We start from the raw sequence: 27,835 nt of genomic DNA on the forward strand, positions 1-27,835 counted from the left end.
TGCCTGTTCTGCTCCTCACTCTGCGCGTCAATCATAATAAGTTTACATGTGTTTCAAGCATGTGGGAGGGGTATTTTAAGGCTTAACTATAAAAAAAATGTTTATTTATTTGGTCTTTTGATATCGCGGATTTTCACCTATCGCTGATGGGTCTAGAACGTAACTTCCGTGATAGGCAGGGGATCACTGTAGATACATAATATAGATATAGACATATAGTTCTCTTGTGAAAAGCAGACAGACATTAGATTTTATATATAGATATAGATATATAGAGATATAGATACATAATAAATATATATAGAGAGAGAGATATAGATTTAAAGATATGATCAAAAAATTTATTTATATATTTATCAGTCCATAACATCTGTAGGGATTATTTAATAAGAGTATATATTTTTTAATAAGGAGCCTACTTGATGCACAGTTAAGGCCACTAGTAGGCATTATGCACATGTATTACTGACATAAAACCTTGTGATGATGTTGCACTAAATTTGATTAGAACACATTTATGTGATTCCATACTATTAGAGGGAGAAAACATTTTGTTCTGGTAACGGCCTCATCTTTATAGATACCAGTAATCTATAGGTGTCTAGTCATAGTTGATGCCCTTTAGTTATTTTTCGTTTGGTAGGTCTGAGCTGTGTGCTTGCTACTTACTGGTTTTGTTTTATGTGTACTAGTGAATTTTCAGACCCTGATCCTTGATAGTCCCAATTATTCACGTGTAAAAGACAACACATTTATAAAAAAAAAACTGGCTTCATCTCACAATTTGTTGGGCATTGTTCATCTCATCTCAGTTTCTGAAACGTCTTCTCTTGGTGAGGGTCGAGGTGGCAGCTAGCAGTCAGGTCAGCCCAGACTTGCTTTGTATCCAACTACAAATTCCATCTTATCCTGGGGACTTTCCGGGCATTCCAAAGCAAACAGATTTATAATCCCTCCAGCAAGTCTTCGCCCAGTTAGATGTGCGTGGTGCAGCTCTATGCAGGGGTGGGGGCATCTTTAAAATATACCCAAACCACCTCAACTGGCTTATCTAAATCCAAAGGAGCAGCGACTGTACTCTGAGACTACCCTAAATCTCTCAGCTTCTCACCTTATTATGGAGTGTCAGCCCAGCTACACTGCGAATAAACTTCATTTCCGCCACTTATCCACGCAATCTCAGTCTTTCAGTCATTACCTACAACTCATGACCATAGTTGAGGACAAGGATATAGATCAACTGTTAAGCAGAGAGTTTTATCTTTTGACTCGCTTCCGCTTCACCAACACAAACCGGTACAGCGCTCATAGAACAGCTGCCTCCACTGCAATCCACTTATCAATCTCATGTTCCCCTGAACATCCTGAGCTACTTGAACTCCTCTGTTAAGGGCAGTTGTTGTCACCTCACCTGAGGAGAGCAATTTGTTCATTTCTGAGAGTGAACCATGATTTCAGACTTGGAGGTGCTAAACCTCATCTCAGCTGCTTCACACTTGGCAGTGAATCGCTCAAATGCATGCCAAAGGTCAAAATTGCATGAGGCAAAAGAGGACAACATCTTCAGCATAAACCAATGATGCAACCCCTAGCCTCCTTAAATAGATAGCAGCCTCCCGTCTTTGACTGTGTCTTGATATCCTGTCCATGAAAACCACTTTGACACCGCTTTGACGGACCCCGACATGATTAGACTTATGTTACTCTAAAGCAGCGATACCTTTTAAGAAGATAAACTTCTAGAATATATTTTATCCAAATTGCATTCATTTAAGAAGTTTATTTTATAAATAGTTTGGTGTACATGTTTAGCCCTTTTGTGAGTATCAACTGCCAAGTATGACTTAGATAAGATATAGTAAGTATATTTCGATCCTTATTAAATGGCAGTCTTGGTACCACTCCTCATCCTGATATCATACAAGAGCATACAATTATTATAGATTTTAATTTTAGCAATATGTTTTTAACTTCTATTAATGCTCAGGCACTTGAGAGCACTGAGATCAATATTTGTGTTCATTGGTGTCCATCACATTTTGGACAAAGGGTACACCAATTTGTAAAAGAAAGATATACACCATGAAACTTAATTTCTCCATACAGTGGTAAAGAGATGCACATACCCAACAGGCACACAACATCTTATAGCTACTGTGTCGCCAGATGTAGGACACTATGGTAGATCCAGCATTGTGATCAGCACACAGGAATTGATAAAGATCAGACTTTCATAGCATGGTACCAGCTGTTTATTACCCAAGCTGTCCAGTTATTAGATTTACTAATGTAAGCACAGTGCTACAGTAGGTTAATCTCTGATCTGTATGATGACATTTTCTCCTAAATTCCCCTGGCTGTACTTCAGCCTCTGTCTGGAACGAAATAAAATACTGCCTGGGGACTTTCAAAGTAATCATTCTTTTTAAGTCTGGATCAGGTGGAATATGGCTCTGTCCACAGAGCTCCTTTTTTCTCCTTTAAATTTCCTTCCTTTGTTAATCCAAGAAAGGAATGAAGTTTTTGGCTGATCACGTACAGTCCAGCTCTGCCATGGTGACTGTGTCCCAGGTGGCCTTGGCCGCTCAAACCGTAGTGACAATATGTTTCACCGACACTAAGCCAGGCGCACTACCTTTATGTTGTGGCTTTATCCTCAATGACTACTTGCAGTTGTGCTAATCTGTGGCTTTGCGGTACTGCAAAAATTATAATTGAGCTCTCTGATTGCATACCAGCAGTGATACAAGCCAGACTGAAATTTGAATCTTCGATGCTAAAGGGCAGGGCTGTGGCCCATTATTATCCTCATCCAGGACTGTTCATCATAGGTTGGTTAAGGCAAGTAAAGTAGAACTTTGATGTTTAAACATTTCTTTCTTTTAACCTTGCTTCTTCATTTGAGTTCAATTTTGTAATATGGAAGTGTCAGTCTTTCTGTAGTTGAAGGTATTTGATATGGGTAGCATTTGGAACCTCCGACTCTGGCACAGGTGTGCTGGCCTCAACTGCAACTGTATGCATTTAGAGTTAATCTATCTTTTGTTGCCAAACTTTATCAACAATGTTAATATTCAACTATTTTTATAATCCTTATTCATTGTATTGTCCGAGTCTTCCTTCACCTGAATTACCACAAATTGCTAAACAACTTTTTTTTTTTTTTTTTTATTTCCTGTCTGTTTAATTTTGTCTTGTTACAGCATTATTGATGCGTAATGTGTCTATTTTTTCTCTGGTGCTGGGTTAAAGTACACATAGGGTAAACTTTGAGATAAGTTTTAAAAATATTTTGTTCTAGCCTTGTTTTGTGCAATTGGGACCACATGAATGAAAGGAAGTTTTTAACTGCAGCCAAATGTTATTCATTCAAACAAGATGTAAAGCCAGTTTGTTCAGTGAGTAGCATCTTGCAGCTGGCATGCCACATTCAGCTTAAATTGTACTTAAATGGAGACAAAAGGAGGAATGTTTTGTGCATGGTACCAATTTTAACAGGGCCAAAAGTTGAGTAGTAATGGATAGCAGCCGTAGCCCAGCTTTTCTTACATGTTGTCCGTCTTGCTTAGCTACATTCTTTTTCTGTTTAAGAGCTTACCCATTTTAGAATACCAGTAAACAAAATTGCAAGTAATTAGCCGGTATTAGTTGGTTCATTTTTTCCATGTTCTCTTAAGTCAGCTGCTATTTATCCAAATCATCTCAATATCATTAGATAGTGCTTTTTGTCTTTTTTGTCTAATTCATTGCTGATTTGTTTTGCTGCTTTAATATTATATGGGTGTGTGTGTGTGTGTGTGTTGGGTGGTTGTGTGTGTGTGTGTGTGGATATGCTTGTGTGCAATAACTTTTAACACAAAAAAATTGTTTTCTTCTCTTGCTTTTCTAAGATGAGGGAACAGTTGACAGTGGTAGGTGTAATTTCTTTAAGTTGTTCATAACTTTCATTCTCATTTTTTTAAATGTATTTTCTAATTTTTAATGCACTTATTTTTCCATATGCCTCACAGAAGATATTGCAGGTACAATTTGTACTACCAACGTAGAGTTTCCTACGCACTATCTATATATGTAGTGGCCAGTCATTTGTTTTAGGGTCAGTTTAACCCTCCCTTACTAGTGGTGTTTAGTAGAACGTGTTCTGCAGTGTTTGTGTGTGTGCGTGTGTGTATGTGCTTGTACATGCTAGTTTAGTTTGCTGTTCACTGGCTGAGTCAAATGCTTTGTCATCATTCATTATATTTTCGTCCTTATTCGTTTCATCTCTATTATTTATAAGCAGAGTAATGTATAGGTCTTGTTAAGAGAATGTCACAAAGATTTCTGTACAGTGGCTTGACTGTGGGTAATAATAGACAATTTGGAAAATGCTGGAGCATCACGCATAATGATTTATTTTTTATTAATTTTTTTTTTTACAGGGGACACTTTATTTTTAAGAATATTTATTGATCTGCCTAAATTGTGTTTTCTAAAAAAAATACTTAATCAAAAATCAGAATTAATTAATTAGAAATGTTTTTTTTTTTTTCAAAAATCCATGTGTTTGGTGAAGAGAGGGATGTCAGCGTCAAATTACAAGAGAGCAGTTTTAATGAAATGTTTTGGGTGCTCTCCTGTGTCTCTGCCTTTGTGTCTGGCCTTCTAACTCTTTTGCTTCCTTTTCTGGCATTTGTTCTTTCTGTCCTTTTAAATCTTCAACCAGAAGATGCTGAATATGGTACCAGCATAAGTGGAGTCTACATAGGTGAGCATTTGCTTTACTCTGCAAATAATTGTCAGAAACCAGTATGCTTTTCTTGTGCGCATTAATTGTCTGTGTCTTGTGCTGCTCTGTTGTGGTGTTTCTGCTGATGTGTTATTCATTTTGCTTTGTGTCGTTTCATTATTGGTTTTTTTTCCTCCATTTCTTTATCCTGATAGTCATTTGAAAAGTTTACAGTCAGATTTCTACTACCCCAGAATTGGTGTATATGTGGCATAGTTAAAAAAAAAATTATAAATAAATAAATCAAACTTTGCATATTGTGACGGTGCAAGCAATTGTGGGTTTTTGGCACTTGTATCTTGAATTCTTTAACAGCCCGCAATTTAATATATCATTCACACAAGAACACATTTAGAATTGAAAGGTGACTGGCACTCAGGTGATTACATTACATCCTGAGCACTGTCATTGGTAGTGAAGATCATTAACATTGCCAGTGGATGAACATTAAATATAATGAAATTCAATAAAAAAGGAAACACTTTTAAAGTGCTTCAAAAGAATTTTGCAGGCAAAGGTGTCAGTATGGCACAAGCACTTTAAAGAAAATGACGGCATTTATTTGACTTTGCCTTTTTAATAGACCCAATCACTTGTGGTATGTGTTGTCAACTTTAATGAACAGGATGATACCAGGAAAAATAAAATAAAGTCCTGCTTTAATTTTTTTTTTTCCTGTGCAGTTGGAGCTTTTCTGTGGGTACGGATATTTTCCAAATGTAGCCCCAAATTCATTAAAGTGAGTTTAATTGGCAAATCTAAGTGTGGATGTGTGCGTTAAGTAGGCCCTGTGCAAAGCCGATGTCACATTATGTGACTTTTAGTCATAGCACATGTCAGAGCTGCTGATTGCAGTTGCTGATGTGTTTGCTGACCCATAGCGATTCAAACAACTGAAATTGCTGGGCATGTCTAATTTACTAACTGTGTTGACCTTGTAGCACCATCTCCCTCTTTTCTGTGACAAGCAATAATGTGCTACTTGATGGATCCTACACAGTATGCAGGGTTAACAGCTAAGACAAGTTGAGCCACAATCTCTACTCTTTTTTCAGTTCTGTCATGATACGTAAAATATGAGACTTCAGATAGATGATCTTCTCTTCTGTTTGTGAGGTCCAAAACACCTGTGTTCCTTACACCTCAACACTGCATTATATGCATCGTACTTCTGGATGAGCCTTCATTGGTTGTTAGGTCTCATGCACACAGAGCCCACCCTACAACTAAAGACAAACTCAAACCACTAGTTGGTGTGAGTCGCTGGGCATGTCACATTACACTACTGGATTTATGGGGGTGCACCACCAAGTGCCTCCAACTCATCTGATTGATTTTGTTGGAGCGAGTCAGAAACTGCTTGGCGTAAGCCCCTGGGCATGTGACATTATACTACTAGTTTTACAGGAGTGCACCGCGGACTGTTACGTTAGTGACGGCTACAACTGAAAATCACTGGAAAAGTCACATAATGTGGCAGGTTCTTGCCTTAAGACAGGGTGGCAAACAGCCACCCTAGGTTGGATTTAGTGGGTTTGAGAATATAATGTCTTTAGTACATTTATGTATGCCTGTGAAAAATTTTAATGTTTTCACTTTTTGACGTAAATTTAAAAATACACACAATGATTTTACATAAAAATTAATGTACTTACCATGAACAGACTCAGTTGTACTGGCGGTATTCTGTCTATCTATTTGCAACTGATACCATCTGTTAAAACGGTTATAGACATATGTACCACTATCCAATGACCATTCATGTTGCCACAGGTGCTGACTTTGCCACATAGTATACAAAGTTTAGTTTATTTTTGACTACACCACATATATCTGTGTATTGTTCAAATTGTCCTTTTTCTTTCTTTGTTATATTCTAGTGACACAATTTCTAAATGATAAGTCATATTTTCATCCTTTTGTACCTGTTATTGTGTCCTCATTAGCTGAATATTTATACTGTAGTATTACTTTATTCATAAATATAGGTAAATTTTATACATTTATTTATGTTATAGCCTATCGGTAGTATTCCCTTCAATTCTAATAAAATGTTTTATCCGTGCAAGTAGTGACGATCCAGTAGTTCCTGCTTTTTGTCATCATTGCGTATATTTGGCACCACTGCATGCTTTATCTCAGAAGATGGCAGGAGTAACTTTTGTGGCAGGCTAATCAAGTGAAGTACCACGTCAGAAAGAAAACCCTGCTGCAGCCTTTCTGCCAGACATGTTTCTTTTTAAAAAACAGTGTAATGATTCAATCTGAATCGTGTCCTGAAAAACATGTTGTAGATCTGCGTCATGACTTTTTGATCTGTAAAGAAGCACAGAGTATACCAAACAAAACAACAAAGAAAAATGGCTGTTTTCTATGGCAGTAGCAGTAGAATGGAAAGTGGGTGATTGCTGATTTCCCTAATAATAAAGTGAGTGTGGCAGATGTAGCTTTTTGCCTCTCTCGTCCTCAGATCAGCACTCTTCAGCTGGCCCAGTTACTGACACTAATGTAAGGTTTATGTCAGTAACAGGGCTATTACAAATGTATTGACTGGTTTCCAGGCTTTATTGTGCTTACTCTAAACAGGATGCAAAATGAACTTGAAATATTTGGAAGGAGTAACTTATAAAGTTTTTTTTTTCTTTTTCTCCCCTCTTTTCTGTTCGAATAGGTTAGAACATTTCAACGCAACGGTGCATTAGATTTTTTAGACATCAGTGCCTGGTATTACATTTTTCATCCTAACCGTTTATGCAGTTGTTGATTTTGTACTGTTGATTATGTTATTTCATTCTATACATTAAATGTGTACTTGTTTTTTAAAAATGAATGCTCTTTCTTCAGTTTCAATTTTTTTTATGATGCTTCAATGCAAGACATTGTTCTTTGTGGGATTAACTTTGCATCGTACAGAAAAAAACAAAGCGTTACACATGAGGTACAGCATGTTGTGGTTCATGTCCATTTTTATTATTTTTTTAAAACTCCACATGTAAGAAATTCTTTAGTTGAATTGTGAAATAGCATTAAAATGAGTGAAAGGATACTGTAGATTTTTTTTTTTTTATTTCTGTACCTTCAAAATCCCCGTGTTATATTTGAGCCAGTATAATACGCCCGTGAAAAAAAGAACACACATGCCCGTCTTGGATTTTCTTCCACTTTCAGTATTTGCACATTTTAAAAAATATTGCCGGCAGGCTGTTTTTTAGGAGGGGGGGTTTAAGGATAGGGGCCTTGAATAATGCAGTGCCTTAACCACCCTCACTTTTGGCTGATGGCTTATGAAAACCAATGAGGGCCACATGGAAAAAGTCATCTGGCTCACGCACGTTCTGCTTGTGTGGCATCTTCTGAACCACATTAAAAAAAAAAAAAAAAAAGCTAACGTAAAAGACATACTGTCTGCATTTTATCAAATGTAAGAATTGTGGAGATATGTGAATGTCACAATAGGCCTTCCTGTGAAATCTTCACCAAATGCACACAGAGAAAAAAAGACATGCTGTAAAGTTTAAATGAGCAGAATTGGCTTTGTTCCTTTTGTTGTTCTTTGGCTAGCCACTTCTACTTCACCTTTGAGTTATTATTTTTTATAAAGTTGTATTTTTTTTTTATTTTTTTTTTACTTTTAATACATTTCTGCCACTATTTTAGTTGGTGTTTGTCCTTTATCAGCTGAGATAGCCAGACCTGGTTAAAAAACTGGGTAAGAGCACGTTGAGTTGATCAGTGGCTTTCCCTTCTGAGCCTTCAAAAAGCTGATATTGAGTGATATTGATTTCAACCTAAGGAAAATCAGACTTGTACTCTTCCGCCATAGGTATGCTATTGTACTGTCCCTCATTCGTTTATCACTATCCAGCAGCTAAGTCACAGAGTTGCAGGGAATGGCTGAGGTATGTCTTGTGCCATAGGTTCAGGAACAATATTTAGACAATTGCTCATATTTGGTAGACAAAGGTACCTCAACATTGTAAGGTAAGTACCAAATAAACAATGCAACCCTAACATAAAGGCTGTGTGCTGCTTCCACATCCCCGGGTACATATGTTTGACATTAATGACATACAGTGCCCTTCATAAGCTTTAACACACTGATGGAAAAAAATGCCATTTTTGTTATATACACAAGTAATTTGGGTTTTCGGATAAAACAAATATATAGAAAGATGTAGGATGACTTATTCACTCGCTGTACAAGTGGGGAAACTGCTGCAGAAATGGACATCACAACTGTTGCAGTGATGTACCTGGCAACAGTTACATCAGCTGGAGTCCTGACGGTGGCATTGACTTGAAGTTGAGACATTCTTGACGGCATGTAATGATTTTGCAGGCTGCTATACTATAGGTAGTAAGTAAAGTCACCACATTAGACCATGGACTGTGGTTTGTAGTTACTGAGTAAAAACTTTATTTACTCATTGTTTTGTTTACACTACCTTGGTGTTTTTAGCCCCCAAAGATGGAAATTTATGAAAGCGCTTTGCAGAGGCATATACTTCTGAAAATGTTGGCTTGCCGTTGCAGTGAGGATGGGTCAAAACATACAGTTTTGAAAACGCAGACTCTAATTGCCCTCATGTTTGTTTGTACTTGTTATTCAGCCCTTCCCTGCTCATTATGACATTTTGTTCCGTGATTGGTCACTCATGCCAGACGAAAACCATATTCCAACGTAACAAACACAGAGTCCCTGCTTTCCTTGGCACTTGTTGTATTGCTTATCTATATGAATCTGAATTAAATTTTGTACAGTTTAAATGTTGCATGCCTGCACAAAAAGCAAATAACTACTGGATGCAAAAGTTTAAATCCCATGGCCATCAGCATTATCATTCCTCCAAGGATTTTTACACTGATGCACAGTGTAAGCAGATATCTACGTCATATGTGTTTTCGGTAGCTGAAGTGAAAACAGATTTTTTTTTTGTTGTTCCTCATTTCACCTTATACAGTTTCTTGTTTTAAGAATTTATTAGTTTTTTGCATACCCCTGGGGGTCAGAGCGCAGTGTCAGCCATTGAACAGCGCCCCTGGAGCAATTGTAGGTTAAGGGTCTTACTCAAGGGCCCAGCAGAACAGGATCTCTTTTGGCAATAAATCTCATTTGTCTGTCCAGAATTTTAAATCACCTGTAGCTCGCAAACAGTTTAAACTATTGACCTGCTATTTGGTACACATATACTACGTGACGTCTACTATCTGCTTTCGGGGTGATGATTGACCTCCAAGGTCTCTTTTTATTTTTATTTTATTTTATTGTAGAATCAACTCTTCGGAAGCGCGCAGCAGGGTGGCGCATGCGCACGGGCGCCATTCTCATCCCTACCACCTTCGCCTTCACTTCCTCTACCTCTTCATATCTTAAGTCTTCAATCTGCCTCATGAATGATTTAAGTGCCAGCTTAAGTGATAAATTAAAGAAAACGTACTAAGTAATTGCAACGCAAACTCTGACTTAATCAGTTTTAATGCAAAAAGATGCCGACGAAAGAAAGAGAAGAAACGGGCAGCTAGGGTGGAGAAGAGAAGAGCTGCTGAGGAAGCAGCAAGCGCATCAACCTCTGAGCAAATAAATGCTAAATGTACAGAGAAAGGGGATGAAAACTAGGAATGATCAAGTCAAGTGGATTCACCTGCACGTTATTGTGCATTGCGCCTAGTATAAGATAAATGACGTGAAAATGCTAGTTTGTATGGAGATCCTTTCAGTTTAAAATTGACTTTTTTATATTAAAATGTAGTAATCTGGTTTTAGCCTGTGGCTAACTAACAATTTTAATTTGGCTCCCTGAGAAGAACTTGAGTAAGCCCTTTGGTAGCCTAGCACCATCTCTGGAGTTGTTTTCCTGCCTTATACCCAGTTTTTCTGTTTAGGCTCTGGCCCCTAGTATACTGAATTGGATTAGGCAGGTTTAAGAATGTTATTTTGTGTTTTTAAGTTACTATTTTTTAATTATATTATAATTATATTTCCTAAAGGATTATATCCAGACTGGAAGACAAAGGTCAGCGTGGCAAATGTTTTTCCACATTCCAGATGATACTAATGAACTGGTGCATACATTCCATTGACTGTCGAAATCTGTCAAGCACTAATGGAGTATGTGTAAATGGTATTTTCATTGCAGTGGATGTAGCAGTTCTCACTGCTCAGCCTCCTGTCATGGTTCATGGTGTAGAACTTCTCACTGTTTGCCCATTACACTTTCTTACAACAATTTATTAACACATTCAAAAGCAAATGTGTCCTCATTCCTTTGGACAACTAGTTGACATCTGCAAAAGCTCATTTATGATCAGAAGTGGTACTATGACTGGGTAATGGAAATTAACATAGTTTGCCTGTCAACTTGTAATTGGTTTCATTCTGAAATGTCCTTAAAAATAAACCATTGAGACACAAGGGATTAATTAAAAATAAATGGTATTATTTTTATAGGTAATTTTACAGGCAGAATTGCAGTATCTAAATCTGACTCATACAACACAGAAGGAAATCTTGCACCCTTGTATTTTTTTGCCATTTGTCACATTAACAAGTGCCACCCCACATTTCCTAAAATGTATATTGATCTATCCAAATGGAGCCAAGTTAGCTGTGGCGTTGGAAAAGTATGGCGCATGAATTGATCATAAGCAGAAGGAGAGCTGAACACCTGGCATTAAGTAAATATACATGAAAGCAGTCATTTTCATACTAAGCGCTGACTTCAAACCTCTGTCATTGGGTTAGCTTTGGTCATCTGTGCCTATTGACTCCTCTGCTTGTTCTCCTGGTCTTCATTGTCTCATATGCCCTCATCCATGTTAGCTAATACAAAACAAATGTGATTGTATTAAGTGTAAAGTGAAATTTATGGCAATGTTTTAGTAATGAAATTCATATCAGTTATATTAAACAAAATACCTCTGGTTTGAATTACAGTGCCCTCCATAATGTTTGGGACAAAGACACATTTTTCCTTGATTTACCCCTCTGCCAAACAGTTTAAAATTATAAATCAAACAATTCAGACGTAATTAAAGTGCACATTGCTTTCATTTAAGGGTATATGTATACATTTCAGTCTCACTTTTTCTACATGGTCCCCCCATTTCAAGGCAGCATTAAAGCCTTCATATTTAGTACTTTGCACATCTCTTGACTGTGACAACTGCTTGAAGTCTGCCATTCATAGACATCGCCAGGTGGTGAGGTGTCTTCTCTGGTGATGCTCAGCCAAGCCTCTGATGCAGCCATCTTACCTCCTGCTTGTTTCCTGGGCTTGTCCCCTTAAGTTTTCTCTTCAGTATATGGATGGCCTGCTCAATTAGATTTAAATTGGGCTACTGGTTTGGCCATTCAAGAATCTTCCATTATTTAGCTTTGAAAAACTCCTGTGGTTCCTCATCAATATGCCTGGGATCATTATAATGTTGTAGGATCAAGCGCCATCCACAGAGTTTGAAGGAATTTCCTGGAACTTGAGCAGATCAGATGTTTCTATACACCTCATAATTCATTGTCCACTGCCGTCAGCAGTTCCATCATCAATGAAGAGAAGTGGGCCACCATCTTTGGCAGTCATACATGCCCAAGCAATACACTCCCAGCACCATGTTTAACAGATGAGGTGGTCTGCTTTGGATCTTGGGCAGTACTTTTTAGTCTCCACACTTTGTTCTTGTAATCACTCTGATATACTGTAGGTTCATTTTTGTTTTGTTTGTCCATAAGACCATTTTCCAGGAATTCTGCTCACTCTTTTAGGTCCTTTTTGGCAAATCGTAATCTGGCCTTCCTGTTTTTGTGGCTAATCAGTGGTTTGCATCTTGCATTGTAGCCTCTGCATTTCTGTTCATGAAGTCTTCTGCAGATAATCATCTCCGACACGTCCACATCTGCCTCCTGAAGACTTTCTGATCTGTCAGACAGGCATTGGGGACTTTTTCTTTACCATAATGAGGATCCTTCTGTCATCAGCAGTGGAGGTCTTCCTTGGCCTACCGGACCCTTTGCAATTACTGAGTTCACCAGCACCTTCTTTCTTCTTAATTATTTCCAGACAGTTGATTTAGGTCATCCTAAGGTGTTACTGGGGTATCTAGTGATTTTATTCATGTTTTTCAGCCTCTTAATGGCTTCTATGACTTTCATTGGCACAGCTGCTGTCCTCATATTGAACAATGGCAACTACAGACTCCATAGAGTAGAAGCAAGCTGTGGTGTCTTATGCCAACACTAATGAAGCAATGAAAACCATTTTAGTATTCACAAACACCTGAGATGCCTTTTGTGTCAAACGTTATGGTGCCCTGAAATGGGGGGACCCGGTAGAAAAAGTGTTTCATTTCTAAATGGTATGGTCAAAATGTATGCAAATACCTTAAATTACAACCTGTGTACTTTAATTACATCTTAATTATTTGATTTGTAATTTTAAACTGTGGAGCGGAGGAGTAAATCAAGGAAAAACGTGTCTTTGTCCCAAGCATCATTACTTTATTAGGTTGCAGTCAAGTTTAAATTTTATATTTGCCCAAGCTACTCAAGCAAATTCATATAATCCTTGGAGTATTTTTTAACACAACATATCTAATGTTAAAATGGCCATATTTTTCAGCTTTGTAATTATATTTAAACATAAACTAGCACTAGTACATAGCATATTTGACTAGATTTCTTTTTTTCTTTAACTAAATTAATAACTTCCTGTGACATAACTGTTTCTATTTAAATGGCCACTTGTAACTGCAGACATGTCTTTTCTAAAATATTATCTTTAAAACAGATTACAAATATTTTATTCTTTATACAGTACATGATCTGTTAGATATGTTATTTGAAACTTGGGGGAAATAATTATGCTAAAATGATAGGAAATGGACAATTTGCCGCTGCCAGTTCCATTAAGGTGAAAGCCCCCGTCATTCATTTACACATGCAAATTTATCCACCACATTTGCAGACTATGTATGGCTCTTCATATTTCATAAGTTATTCTGCATTATAATGTTCATTTATGTTCTGTAAGGAGGTCAAGGCAGAAAGCTGCTTTTTTCATTATTTTTATTTCAGAAATAGTCTGAGGTATGGTAACTCATTACATCCTCACAACACTTGTGCCCAATTCACTCTGCACCTGGAGTGTGCACATGTCCCTGCGTTTGCGTGAGTTTTCTTCAGATACCCTGTTTAGACAATTAAAAGATTCAGCTTTTTTATTTTCAGCTTTTTTTCCTTCTCTACAATATATTTTTGTAATGAGCAGGCTTATCTTCCATTCTGCACTCAAAGCTGCTAAAATAGGTTTTGACATCTGGTGATGCTGTGCTAGATGAAGCTGATTCAGAAAATGGGTGGCAAAATAAAGCTAATATGGTTGGAAGCATTTATAATTAAATATACACCTGAGACACACCTCTGCTGGGGAGTTGAAATTTTGAATGCGCCTATCCAACTATTCAAATAACTTGTAGTTGATCAGCTTTTGATCTTATGAGCAGGTAAAAGCCTCTTTAAAAAGCTGTACTGTATGTACACCTCTTCCACAATGTCGGTCATTTTGCATCTGCCTATTTCACAACCTTTCCTTTAGTGTATTTGACAAGAGAAACTTTTTTTTTCTCTGTTTGCTCTTTAGTTATGCATTTTAGCTTAAGATTCCATGAGATCAGATATGGATGCTACCTTCGTTTTTATACAGTGTTTGCATAAGGTTAGTAATTTTAGTTTATAAGTAACATTGGAAGTAAAAGATCTTTGTTCGTACTTATGGAAAAATGTATACTGTCAGAAAACTGCAAAACACAGGCCTGTAAATGCAGTATGCCTAGCGTATAAACAAATTCACCAATAAAGCACAGTGAGGATGGCATAGAGGTACGTAATGCTGCTTCATGGCTTTAATAGGACAGTTCTATTCCTAGGCACTGATATGGTGGAGTTTGTACTTTTCTCTCTGTGCCAAATCAGGTTTTCTCTGTGTATTTGGCCTTCTTCACATGCCTTTAATGTGTGTGTTAAGACAATTGGTGGATGTAAATTGTGCAAATATACAGTATGCATAGAGTTAGTGTGGTTAAATTCTGCAGCGTACTATGTTTTGTTGGACTGTTGACCTATGCAGGGTTTCTCCTTATGCCTACATGAAAGATGTGGTCTCCCTGTGACACTGTAATGAGTGTTATTAAAGATGGGCAACATAATACAGCCTAATTGATCATATATAGGTCAAATGAGCTTTGATTAATATGTGTAATTTTTAAAATGACAATTTTTAAGACATGGGAAGCAGAATTTTTAATAGTTCATTGAAATGATGGCATTTCAAATAAAAATTATTAATGTTTTGGTTCATTAGTTGGCATTTTAAGTAAAAAATTATTTTAAAAAAATACTTTGTGAGCTATTGGTAGGAACTTGATTTTTTTTTTTTTTTTAATTAAAATTTAAAATATGTATGCAAATACTAAGATTTTTGCTTAAGAAATTTACTGAATATGTCACATATCCTAGGCTTTCAATCTATTATAATGAATTACATTTATTTAGCACTTTTCTCACTACTCAAAACACATATTAACACAGAGGAACCACTTCAGGCACCCAATATGTAGCACCCGTCTGGATGATGCCAAAGTAGCTATTTTGCTAACATTAGCTATTGAGAAGGGGTGACAGAAATAGCCAGTTTAAGAGACTGGGGATGATTAGGGGGACAGAATGGATGAGGCAGTTTAGCCAGGACATTGGGATACACCCAACTGTTTATGAAAGATTCCCAGGGATATTTAATAACCACATAGAGTCAGGACCTCGGATTTATGTCTCATGTGAAGGACAGCACCATATTTACAGCACAGTGTCCATGTCACTACACTGGGGCATTGGGATCCACACACAGACAACTGGGTAAACACCTCCTCCTGGCCTCACCAAGTCTGGAAAAGTATATTTCATACTTATGCTAGAATGGATAAAGTGCAGTTTCATAGCTCCAGATCCTGGCCTTAAATACCCACCTGTGCTGACACTATATGTTTTTTTTCCTGTGGCTGTGTGTGTTTTCTTTAGAGCAGGGGTCCCCAACTCCGGTCCTGGAGGGCCCCAGTGGCTGCAGGTTTTGATTCTAACAATTTTCGTAATTAGTGCACTATTTTTATTGCTAATTAACCTCTTTTGAATTCATTTTAGCTGGCTTGTTTTTTAAGATTTGTTCCCTTGAATTTCTTAATTGTTCCTCTGAATTGCTTCATTTCTTTCCTTAAATGGCACCCAAAGAGAAATGAAATGTGAAGTGAGGGAGCCAACAGAAGACCAATTAAGTCAGGGCCTCAAAATCCAACCAATTTCACTCCATCCAGTTGTTTAATTAGGTGCCAAGTCTTGTTGTTAATTAAACCCGTTCTTTAATTCCATGGCTTGTTGCTGCTCTCATTGTTCAATAACATACATTTCCAAAATTGTTGATTTTCTCCTTTCTAAGTGCACTGTTCCAAGTGTTTTGGGGACCTGAGCAGATAGAATTCCTGAGACCTTCATCTTTCTTTATTTTCAGATATTGTATGATCGACAATGATGGTCATGTTTTGCTGATCATGTTTTGGCTCATTTTGTATATCATTATTGTTTGGCTGCTAATTAAGGAAAAAGAAATAAGGTGTCCGAGTCTTCAAGAGCAAGTCAAATAAAATTAATTCAAAAGAAGAAAATTAGGAGCAAAAACAGGCCACTAATTAAGAAAAGGGTTAGAATGAAAACCTGCAGCCACTGGTGCCCTCCAAGACCGAAGTTGGGGACCCCTGCTTTAGAGTATTCCGGTTTTTCTCCCATATGCTAAAGTTTGTCTTGCAACTGCAAATTGATCCCAAATAAATGAGTGTAGATTTGAGCACCAGTGGACTAATTCCCAGTCTGGGCTGGGTTCTTGCTTGGCCTTCTATGCAGCTAGGGTAGTGCCCATTGCCCCATAATTCTGATCTAGATTAAGTGAATTTATTGTAAAAAGCAAGGAATGGGTGAATTATATTAAAGAGTCAGCTCACAATAAGTATGTGATTACTTTTTTAACCACCTGTCTGCTCATTTCCTTACACATCTCTAGTAGTATGCATGACTTTCTTACATATTTGTTTTTACATAACATAATTAGTTTCCAGTTACAGAATAATGACTTTCTTCTATATATTTGTTTTGAAATAACATAATTAGTTTCCAATTACAGAATATTACAAAATCTACACAATTATAGTTTATTTTCGTATTTCTAAAATTGTGATTATTAATAAAAGTTAAACCATGTTATTCTAGCTAATAAGCAAACCCGCAAGATAGGAGAACTGTGAAATTAATGTAGGGAGAAAAAAATGCCTTTTAATTTGTTTAATGCCAGTAGTATTTTTTGAGGGGAAAGTATTTTTAAATTGTATTTCAGATTTATAGTCCCTAATCTTCAGACACTTGTTCTAAAGGAACAATTTGGTAAATTGCAAGTTGTGTTTTAGGTACTAAACTCTTGTACTTTTATATTTAAAGAAGAAAATTCAAGTGCAGTAAGGCTTTGTCCGGAAATACAGCAATGTGTGAACTGAACTTAAAAGCATGTCCTGTCAGGATGGCACTACCACACAACACATTCATTTCAATCAGGCAAGTTTAAAGCCTTGAATTAACATATTATTATTATTATCATTTAATCTGGCTGACACCTTTATCCAAGGTGACTTATAGCATTTGAGGTACAATTGGTTGCATTTCTTCTGGTTTTCACATGCAGCTGAAGTGACTTCTTCATAGTCACAATGTTTCAGTAGTGGGATTTGAACCCACAACCTCAAGATTTGAAGTCCAAAGCCCTAACCACTACTCCACACTATATATTTGCTTTATAGGAGGGATAGTGAAGTACAGGGGAAAATGATGCACTGATATGGGGAGAAGGTATAAAGTCCACACAAATAATAACCAGTGCAGAATTGAATTCCAGTCCCTTGACTGGACCTTCAATCACAGAACCACTATGCTCCCCTTCTCATCTAATTTTCATTTGACAAGCAGGAAAGGAGGCAGCTAGTATTAATTTTTAATTAGTTCCTCTGTTTACCTTCTCCTCACATGTGTTAAATTTCCAACTTGACTGCAAGATATTATCAGAGTGGAAAATGGGAATAATGACGCAATAGCAATGGGACTTCAGAATGAATATATTTTTGCAAATTGTGCGTGTTGATAGTGTTTATATAATGAGAAAATTCTTCTCTGTAGTTTAAGGTAAATTGTATAGAACAGTAGGAATGCCCTTGGTTGATTTTATTTAAGGAAGGAGTTATTTTTAATTAAGCAAAGGGTTTTTTTTTTCTTTTTTCTTTTAAATTCAGACACATATCTTGAAAATAATCTAAATTCTTTGGACATTGACAGCATCATTTAAATAACTGAAAATAATTCCTTTTCTGAATTCTATACTTGATTTCCATTGCAATTATGGAAATATCGTCTTCTTTCTGAGTGCTTTGGAAAATTGACCTGCAGTTTAGGTTAGCCAAAAGATTATTACTGATTAGATTTGATCGCGTACTTTGTCCCATGGATTAAGAAAACATGTTTTCTTTATTCATGCATGAGTCTGACTTTTAAGAAAGGAAAATACACGTGTAAGTAAGCATAAGCATAGATAATTTTGTCCTTACTTTTGAAGATTGCTTTATGAAATGTTTTTATTTTATACAAAGGATTGTTTTTTTGTAGATGAAACTGATAAGCAGATGACAGCATGATGGCAAAGTCTGAAGTGCTGTTACAGCAGAGTTCCAGAAAATGAGGGTTTTATCCCAGCCATATCATTTTGTATATGATGTTAGAATATCTTTTTTTTTTTTTCCCCCCCTTGTGGTCCTTTAGTCTATCACATATGCCAAAGATATGTAAAATGGGCCCAGTATTAGTGATTATAGATGAAATAATATTAATAATAATGATAATAATAATTCATTACATTTATATAGTGCTTTTGTCACTACTTAACGCACTACCACACAGGGAGGACCTGGGACATAAACCCCCTGATGTCCTTACTACGTGGCAGTAGCAATAACGTTGCACCTCCTGTGACGTAGTTATTTCACCTTGTCATGGACTGGTTCCCTTTTCAAATCTTGATTCCTGACTTCCTCCTAATGTTGCCTATATAGTCACTTTCTCTACACAACCCTGATTTAAGTATTCAAGTTATGGAAATAAATGGATGGTCTAATAAGATTTTATGACTGTACCAGGTGTCAAAGACATAGAAATATCAAAGTTACCAAGGAAAAATCAAAGGGTACTTGCATGAAATCTTAGCCTATTACTCTGTGTTCTGCTAAGGGGTGGAAAATGGCAGGCCACTGGTGCAAAAAATGAAGAAGGTCAGAACAAGCATAGTCAAAACCAGGAAAACAAGCCTAAAACTTCCAAACCCAGAATATGAACTATAATCAGAGTCAGTACGCAGTCAAATGTTTGTAGCCAGAAATTAGAAACCCTGGAATAGTCAAACTTGGACAGTGACTAAGCTGAATCGACAGCTTAAATATTGGCACTCCAGTGACATCACTCAGTGTGACTTCTGCGTTTTGTTGCCTAGTATCCCACATTCACGTTTGTGCACAAAATTATGTTGTGGTAAAATAAGAACAAACAATTTATGAGCGTCGGTTCTTAGGGCGCAAAGCCTACTAAGTTACTTGAACTATTCAATAACATTTCAGTAATTATTTACTGCTCTGATGCTGAAATATGTCATTACAATAGCAATTGACGAGAAGAATTCATAATTAATTGCAGAATTACAGTATTTGAGGGTTCCTCTAGAGTGCCTCTTTCTCTTGCACGATTTGGCTCAAAAACCAATCAGCACATCATCATCTCATAACAGGCTTAAGTTTCGAGTTTGGTATTTTTCCATCCGGCCTTTTTAGCTCGAGACTGTCCTCAAGAAACTGTCAAACACAGACAGACAGACACAAACCCATTATCGACACAGCAGTGTTTTCAGTATCAGGGCAACCTAAAACGCTGTGATCCGTCAAAAACCAGAGATCAAAATTTTTGACAAATCTGAAGTTTTTGCTACTCCCCCTTAGACGATAGGTTATGATGGATTAGGGGGTGCAAGGCAATAAAAATAATTGAAGTCTTCATGTCCAGAAAATGGGAACAAAAAGTCAAGGAAAAATTTAAGTCATGAAAGTTGTATGCAGTCAGGAATTCATGACACTGTTGCCCATGGCATAAAAATAAATATAATTGTATGGATGAATAAAGTGATAATAAAATTGATAAAATTTTAAATTAAAAGTTCTTTATAATGTTATTTTTGAAAGACAATGTGGTGCATTTGAACTTACTGAACACTGAGTAGGTGAAATGCTGCAAAATGTAAATAGCAATAATGTATATTTACTACTCCTCACAATTAAAATTAACTAATGCATAATTTTATCACCATGCCCAATAAATAAATTTCTTCTTGTAATCAAAATCTAAAAATATAAATGTAAAATGTACATATTTTAGCTTATTCTTGTAAATTAACTAACCTTCTTACATACTTTCAGAAACTTTGTGTTCAGTGTTCTGTGAAATTGTGTTAAAATCTTTATAGCATTCACACAGTTAAAATGTTTGCGTAGAAGCCATAGCTTTTTGTATGATGGATGAGAAATGTATTATTTGGAAATGACTTTTTCCCCAATTACTCCAGTAGTCATTATCTTGTTTTATGTTTATGGTTTCAGCTGGTTTGCGAAGAAGCTTCCGATTAAGCAGAAAGGATAGAAAAACCAACAAATCTATGTATGAATGTAAGAAGAGTGACCAGTACGACATGGCTGATATCCCCACCTATGAGGAGGTCGGTGTGTATAGAAGGCAACCCCTTGACAAGTACAGACTAGTAGTTTTAACTGGTAAGTAGGTTTACATTTTTTTCGTTTGAATTATTGTAACATCTCTTCTTTATAATAGATAGCATAATCAGTCTCTGCACTGCACTTGCCTTAATTTCCCAAGGGGAGTACAGCTGTTTTCCGCACTCATTTTTAAATTGCTTTTGTGTCTTTACTGTATGAAAAAGTAGTGTAAACTACTTTAACATGTGCAGTCGGTCCAAAAGTACAACTCCACGACAAAGAAGCACAACATCTTGTAATAGAAAGATATATGTTGTTAATGACACAATTCTTGCTGTACGAGAGTATTCTAATATACAGGCCAGAATATGAAATTTTAAGGGAAATAAATACACAAAAATTCTTTTCTGTTATATGCGTACACACAAAATGTACATTTATTTACAAACGCTTAATGCAGTTAAGTATATATGACAGTGTGTTTTTAGGGTCTGTGGCAGTGTGCAGGTTTTTAGGGATAAAAACAGTGCATCTTGGGTTCTATAGGTGCGGCCACAAGGTGTTTAGTGTGCTTTCGAGCTGATCACTTAATTTTTTCATCTGTTCTGCATCAACACTCCACGGATTGCAATTAAGACGCCTCAACCACAGGAGTATAAATGCGACATGAGAAAGGGAAATAAAAAAGAAGAGAAGGAACAGAAAGATGTCCATCCATCCATTTTCCAACCCGCTGAATCCGAACAGAGGGTCACGGGGGTCTGCTGGAGCCAATCCCAGCCAACACAGGGCACAAGGCAGGGAACCAATCCCGGGCAGGGTGCCAACCCACCGCAGGACACACACAAACACACCCACACACCAAGCAGACACTAGGGCCAATTTAGAATCGCCAATCCACCTAACCTGCATGTCTTTGGATTGTGGGAGGAAACCGGAGCGCCCGGAGGAAACCCACGCAGACACGGGGAGAACATGCAAACTCCACGCAGGGTGGACCCGGGAAGCGAACCCGGATCTCCTAACTGCGAGGCAGCAGCGCTACCACTGCGCCACCGTCACGCCCTACAGAAAGATGTATGGGAGGAAATCAAGAAGGAGACATTTGGGGGGGGGGGGGGGGGGGGGAGAAAGCAGAAATTGTGAGTGAGAGTTGGTGCAAAGGACAAGAGGCATGGTGGGCGGTGCTGCAGGGGACAGGGTCACTCCTGCTGATTGATCAGAAAGCAGAAACAGCCGATGGCCTGAAGAGATCATCCAGCAGACACCGAAAGGTGGTGGAACAATGAAGCTGGGCTTGGGGATCCAACGGTAACCAGCTGAGGGTGCTAGGGTGCAAGCCATTTTTAAGGTTGGCCACAAATGCTAAAGTCTTTGCACCTGGCTGTATAGACCTGATGGTTGAGCTGGGGCTGAGAGAAGGAGAAAGGCACTTAGGTTCGGGGACAGAGAAAGAGATGACGATTTTATCTCTTTGCTTTTATATCTGATTCTAACAGTGTTGGGTTATTTATTCATTGATAATATTAACTGCCACTGGGATCACTGTTTTTATTAATTATTTATTGACTTACTCATTTAAGGAAGTTTGTACTGCACTCTTTGCACTTTGACAGAAATAAAATCACTGAGCTGTTTTCATCACTCTTTCCGTGTGTGTGTGTGTGTGTGTGTGTACGTGTGTGTGTGTGTGTGTGTGTGTGTGTGTCCTCAGTGCCAAGTCCATCTCGGTACATGACTATTGATGTCCCAGGTTCAAGGGAGTATGCCTGCCGCGGACAACACATGCATAACAGGGTTATAGTAGGCATAAAAATGCCCCAGCAGCACTGAGTGCAAGGTGGGAAAAGACACCAGCCCACGCCCACATTCATATGGGAGCAAAATTAGAGCTTTCAGTTAAATTAACATATACACCTTTTGGGAATAGGGGAGAAAAAACTATTCAGAAATGAGGGATGGGGAATGTGTACACTCCATACAGATTCAAACACAGGACAATGGATCTCTAAAACTTGTCCAGATTAGAAAAGTAATTTAAAATAATCTACTGTATTTATTTGTTTGATTTAGTGACCCGGTTAAATTCCTCTGTTAAACTTTATTATATTCACCCTTTAAATGTGCTTTTAAAAGCCATGAACTACAAGAATAATATCCATTTTGGGCCAAAGTCTGTCCCTACTGGGTATAAGGCAGGAGCCAGCCCTGAACAGTTCACAAGTTAGGTTAAATCACTGGATCCTAGTTTGATGAATGGTGTTCTCTATATTGTGTACCTTTTTCTGCTCCTACAGAAGGTACTTGTTCTGCTTTTAAAATTTTTACAAAAAATAATCCGTTTTGTGAGCTAGCCAGCAGAAAATATTTTTGTATAAACTTGAACTTTATCCCTAACATCTCAGACTACCTGAAATGTTTGTACATAAATAGCTTTTTACGGCTTCTGATCTCTTTTACTTTTATACTTTTCTATTGTTTAAATCCTTTGTTGAGGTTTTACATAGATGGTGAAAAATACAGTAGTACAGCTTTTTTTTTTTTTAAAGAATAGAACAAAGAGCCATAACTTGGCAACCGTAATACTCACACATGTCAACATTATACTCGCCAATCTTATACTGTCTTCTAGTAGCAGGTGCTTCCCTACAAGTTAGGCCACTGGCTCTTGACCCTGTTCCTGGAAGCCCACACTAGATTTCTGTCCAACCAGTTTTCTTTTTAGAAATGAATGTATGCCGTTAATCTAATGTCTGCTTCAGTTGGATAACATTTTCTAGCTCTCATTCTGTTGCCTAGAAATTCTTGAGAGTGTAAATTTAACTGTTTGAAGAAAATCTAAGTATGCATATTAGTATATCAGGCCACTTCATTATTTTCTTTTTGTTTAGTGTAGCACATTTGAATGATTCACCTTTACCTACAGTTTTATACGCAGCCTATTGCACATTGACACTTAAGAAAAGAGGAAATGATTAAGGTACTATTGAATTCAAATTAAACTAAATTAACCAATCATAGTTATTAGGTGCCTCTATAATAAAAGCTCTGATTATTATTTTTGCATTGTTTTCTGTAATTTGTTGAAAAAATATGCCTAGTTAAAGTATAAATTAATTTAAGAAGAGAGTTTTACTTCTAGTTAGGGTTAGGTTTAAAAAAAAGTTTTTTTTGTTTTTTTTTTTTTTGGAATGTAAATTCACAATCATAGTAGTAGTAGTAGTACCATCCAGAAAGATAGGTAAAAATAGCTACTGTGGTAGAAATTGTTACCTTAAATATACAAATCTATTAACAATCAACCCGAAGAATCAGGCAGGAGGAAGCTTGTCCATTGTGTCTTTTAATTCTCATCATGTAGAAGGATACACTCCATCACAGCAATTGTCACAAAGTAAAGAAAGAGAGCTGTATTTATAGATAACTGAATTTACATAACAATGCTGGATTATTAATTACCGTATATTCTCATGGATAAGTTCTCCCACGGATAAATCGGGACTTGATTTTACCGTATAATTTCGGGTATTTTATAATGTCGGTCGTATAAATCGGAGAACACTGCCTTTTGTTTCTATGTGGGTGTGGCAATGCGCTGTATCAGCGTGTGCTCCTAACCTCTCTCTCTCCCTCTCTCTCGTGCCTACATAACCACACGGTAATTCCTGAACTATTCCGAAGCAACGTTTGCACTGATTTGTGTTTTTTGTATCTCACACCCTCATACACCTTTATCTAATAGTATCTCTTATCTACAATGGAGCATTCGACCAGAAGAAAATATGAAGCTGGTTTAAAATTAAACGTTGTTAAAGTAGCGAAAGAAATTGGTAACTACGCTGCTGCAACAAAATTTCTTGTGTCTGCATTTTTGATTGGGCGTATAAGTCGGGCTCTGATTTTATTATAGATTTTTCGGGTTTCAAGACCCGACTTATACGCGAGTATATACGGTACTCTAATTGGTTCACTAGCTTACATTCACTCTGATTGCCTCAAGAGACATGTTTCCAGCAGAGAGTATAACCACTCTAAAATAAGTCTGTTTTCACTCTGTCCTTGGTCCTTACAATACTTTTCAGTACTTCTTAATGCATCTTGAGTTCCTGTGTGTATGACATCTGTCCAGTCTTACTGGGTACATGATAGTCAGCCAACTTCTTGAACCATCAGCCAGGAACTTTTTGTTCCTTGTTGTTAACTTGGCCTTGTGGAAGATGACCCGGACACAGACATGGCGGACACGTTGAACTCACCCAACACACGTTTATTATAAATATTTACAAGTGCAGAACAACCCCAATAGTCCCCAAAGTCCAGGCCAACAACAATGCCTTTTCCTTCTCTTCAGGCTGCCTCTTTCCTCTCCTCCCGAGGTCTGTCCACTTCCACCCGACTCCAGCCATCGAATGGAGGGAGGTGGCCCCTTTAATAATCACCCGGATGTGCTCCAGGTGCTTCCTAGCAATCTTCCACCGGCACTCCCCAGTGTGGCGGAATTGTCGGCTACGCACCCGAAAGCACTCCAGGTGTCCTCGCTTCTCTTCCTCCCAGCACTTCCGGGTGTGGCGGAAGTGCTAAGGTCCAGGGCTCCAAAGGCATTGGGGCACCCACTGGCGGTGACCACGGGCCCCTACAGGGGTACCCCATAGGTACCAGGGCGGTCGCCCCCACGTGGGCTGGGGAAGGCGTAAACCCTCTTCCGGTCCTCCGGGGCATCCTGGCCGGGTCGCCCGCCCAGCCACCTGCGACAGCTTCTGTCCAGTTTCCTGATATGCTTGAACACGTTTCTGATATTTATTAACCCTTGTATATAACTGAGACAGCTGCTATATTTTAATTTGGAAATCCTACCAAAACACTTCATTTGCAATAACTATATTACCCCTAAATGACTATTCCATTTTTCTTCTACACTACAACAACAACAGCATTTTTATTTCTATAGCACATTTTTGTACAAAGAATGTCGTTTAAACTGCTTTATAAGAAGTAAAAAAAAAAAAAAAAACTTTCAAGAAAACATAAACAAATTAAAAATCGATAAGAAAAGGATTTAATAAATGGCATAATGAAAATAGTATTTAAGAATAAATCAATACACACTTAAACTGATTTAAAGAGCTGAGCCTTTTCAGTATAAGCAAAAGGAGATTAAAAGGGGATGTGACTGAAGTGTTTAAAATTATGAAGGGAATTAGTCCAGTGGATTGAGACTGGGACTTTAAAATGAGTTCATCAAGAACACGGGGACACAGTTGGAAACTTGTTAAGGGTAAATGTCACACAAACATTAGGAAGGTTTTCTTCACAAAGAGAAGAACCGTAGACACATAGAATAAGAGACCAAGTAGTGTGGTAGACAGTAGGACTTTAGGGACCTTCAAAACTCGACTTGATGTTATTTTGGAGGAATTAAGTGCGTAAGGCTGGCAAGCTTTTTTGGGATGAATGACTTGCTGTCATCTAAATTGTTCTAATATTCAAATGTTCTAATACAGTGTTTCCCAACCTTTGTGTGGTGTCTCAACCAATTTTTTCACATGCCAGTGTGTTCGCAACCCACCAGATTAGGGCCTTTTAGTAAATTGGGCATGATTGTCCAAGTTAAGGGTGGGTGGAAGTTTGTGGGGTCCTTGTGATCACCAATGTCAAAGTGATAAATGAATCAAGCTTGACCGTCAATGCTTTTCTTCCTTGGTGAATCCAGCACGATAATCAGAGCTGGGGTTGAGGATGTCGTCCAGGATCAGCCGCAATACACCCGTGATGCTGATCATCGGACAGGTGAATGTGATTTTGTCCACAGTTGGTCACAGTCCACCTGCAGTGCTGCTTTTGTGAATCTAGCATGTTTGTCAGTGTATGTGTGTGGTACAGCGTGGGGGTGTCATCTGGAAAACACTGTTCTAATAACACAGATATATCAGTAATAGACAGAGTTCTTTATAGATTTCTTTTCAAGTCTCTGTTGGAGGGAAAAAAAGGCCAAAAGACCTCCCACCCCCCACTGGACATTCTACCAAAAATGAATGTGCGCAAGTCGTTCCTTATTGTATTTTAAGCTTTGTCCTAAAAGATTTGCTGTAGTGGGTTTCATCATCAGCAGGAGTTTCCGGTTTCATTCGAACGTCACTGTCTGGCTGCACAGTAGTTTGATCAGGTTGTGGTGCAAAACCAGATTAATAATGAATGCAAATTAATGACAAATATGGAATTTTTTATGCACATAATAAACAAGTGAATTTAAGTACTACTTTGTAAAAGCCAAATTAAGAGTTTTTTTAACTCTTTAAGGTTAAAAAAAACAGTTTTCTGAAAAGCTCACAAAGAAATTGTTTCACACATAAATCAACATAAAACGTCTGTTGGTGCGTGCTGTGGCTGCCAGTTCGTAGTCTGTTGCGGCTCAAGCCGTTCACAGCCAGCCCAATGGCTGGCAGGAATGAGTGGCTGCCAGGCTGTCTTTGTGGGGCGGGGACAGCAGCAGCAGTTGCAGTGCAACACAATCTGGTTTGTACCTCTTATCATTGTAAGTGGCACCACGATCAACTGATGCTGATATCTCACATTTGTTCTTGATCACTCGTATCAAAATCAGACTCTTAGCGATAATATGCAAAACCTCATTTTGCTTTGTACATCCCCTTCGATCTCCTGCCAGAAGTCGATGTCATTTTTGCTGCTGTTTGCTCTTCACTACTTACGCAAGCGCAGGAAGTCTTGGTCAGACCAACAAAGCTAACTTTCATTCTAGCAAAGAGAGTCGAATTAAAACATAACATTGGGGTTTGGTGACCGTTTACAGTTGATTACCATCATTCAACCCATCCTCTTGACAAAAGTCGACATCCACCATGAAAAAGTTAAACATATTAGCCTGGCATATCTCTATCAGTAAAGTATTCTATATTGTTGGCGCATAACTTCACAAGGATACCTTACCACTTCTTTTACTTAGACAGAATTCAGCTTATAGTATTTTATTTATATATATTTAAACCTATAGACTACAGTATCAAAAAACGATCCTTTCTAACAGTAGACTCCATGCATGTAGGTTTGCACACAATGGAAATCTTCTCAGTCTCCTGTCGTCTGCACTTAATTTTTCTGCTTATAGAGAAACCTCTCATGTTATCACAGTAAACTATTGTGATTAACCAGCAGAAATTCTGCTTCTCA

General features: G+C 37.7%; 1 protein-coding gene across 3 annotated transcripts in view; it reads left to right on the forward strand.

The window, feature by feature from the left end:
- mpp7a (MAGUK p55 scaffold protein 7a) overlaps positions 1–27,835 on the forward strand; it is a 346,325-nt gene that overhangs the window by 269,717 nt on the left and 48,773 nt on the right. For 2 of the 3 annotated variants that reach the window (XM_051928990.1, XM_051928989.1), the window contains 2 exons: positions 4,709–4,747; positions 20,537–20,707. In XM_051928990.1, coding sequence (XP_051784950.1) covers positions 4,709–4,747; positions 20,537–20,707 — 210 coding nt within the window. The remainder of the gene's footprint in view (positions 1–4,708; positions 4,748–20,536; positions 20,708–27,835) is intronic. The other variant, XM_028804346.2, reaches the window with a different exon arrangement.

Source organism: Erpetoichthys calabaricus, chromosome 6 (genome assembly GCF_900747795.2).
Source record: "Erpetoichthys calabaricus chromosome 6, fErpCal1.3, whole genome shotgun sequence".
In the NCBI taxonomy this organism is placed as follows: Eukaryota; Metazoa; Chordata; class Cladistia; order Polypteriformes; family Polypteridae; genus Erpetoichthys; species Erpetoichthys calabaricus.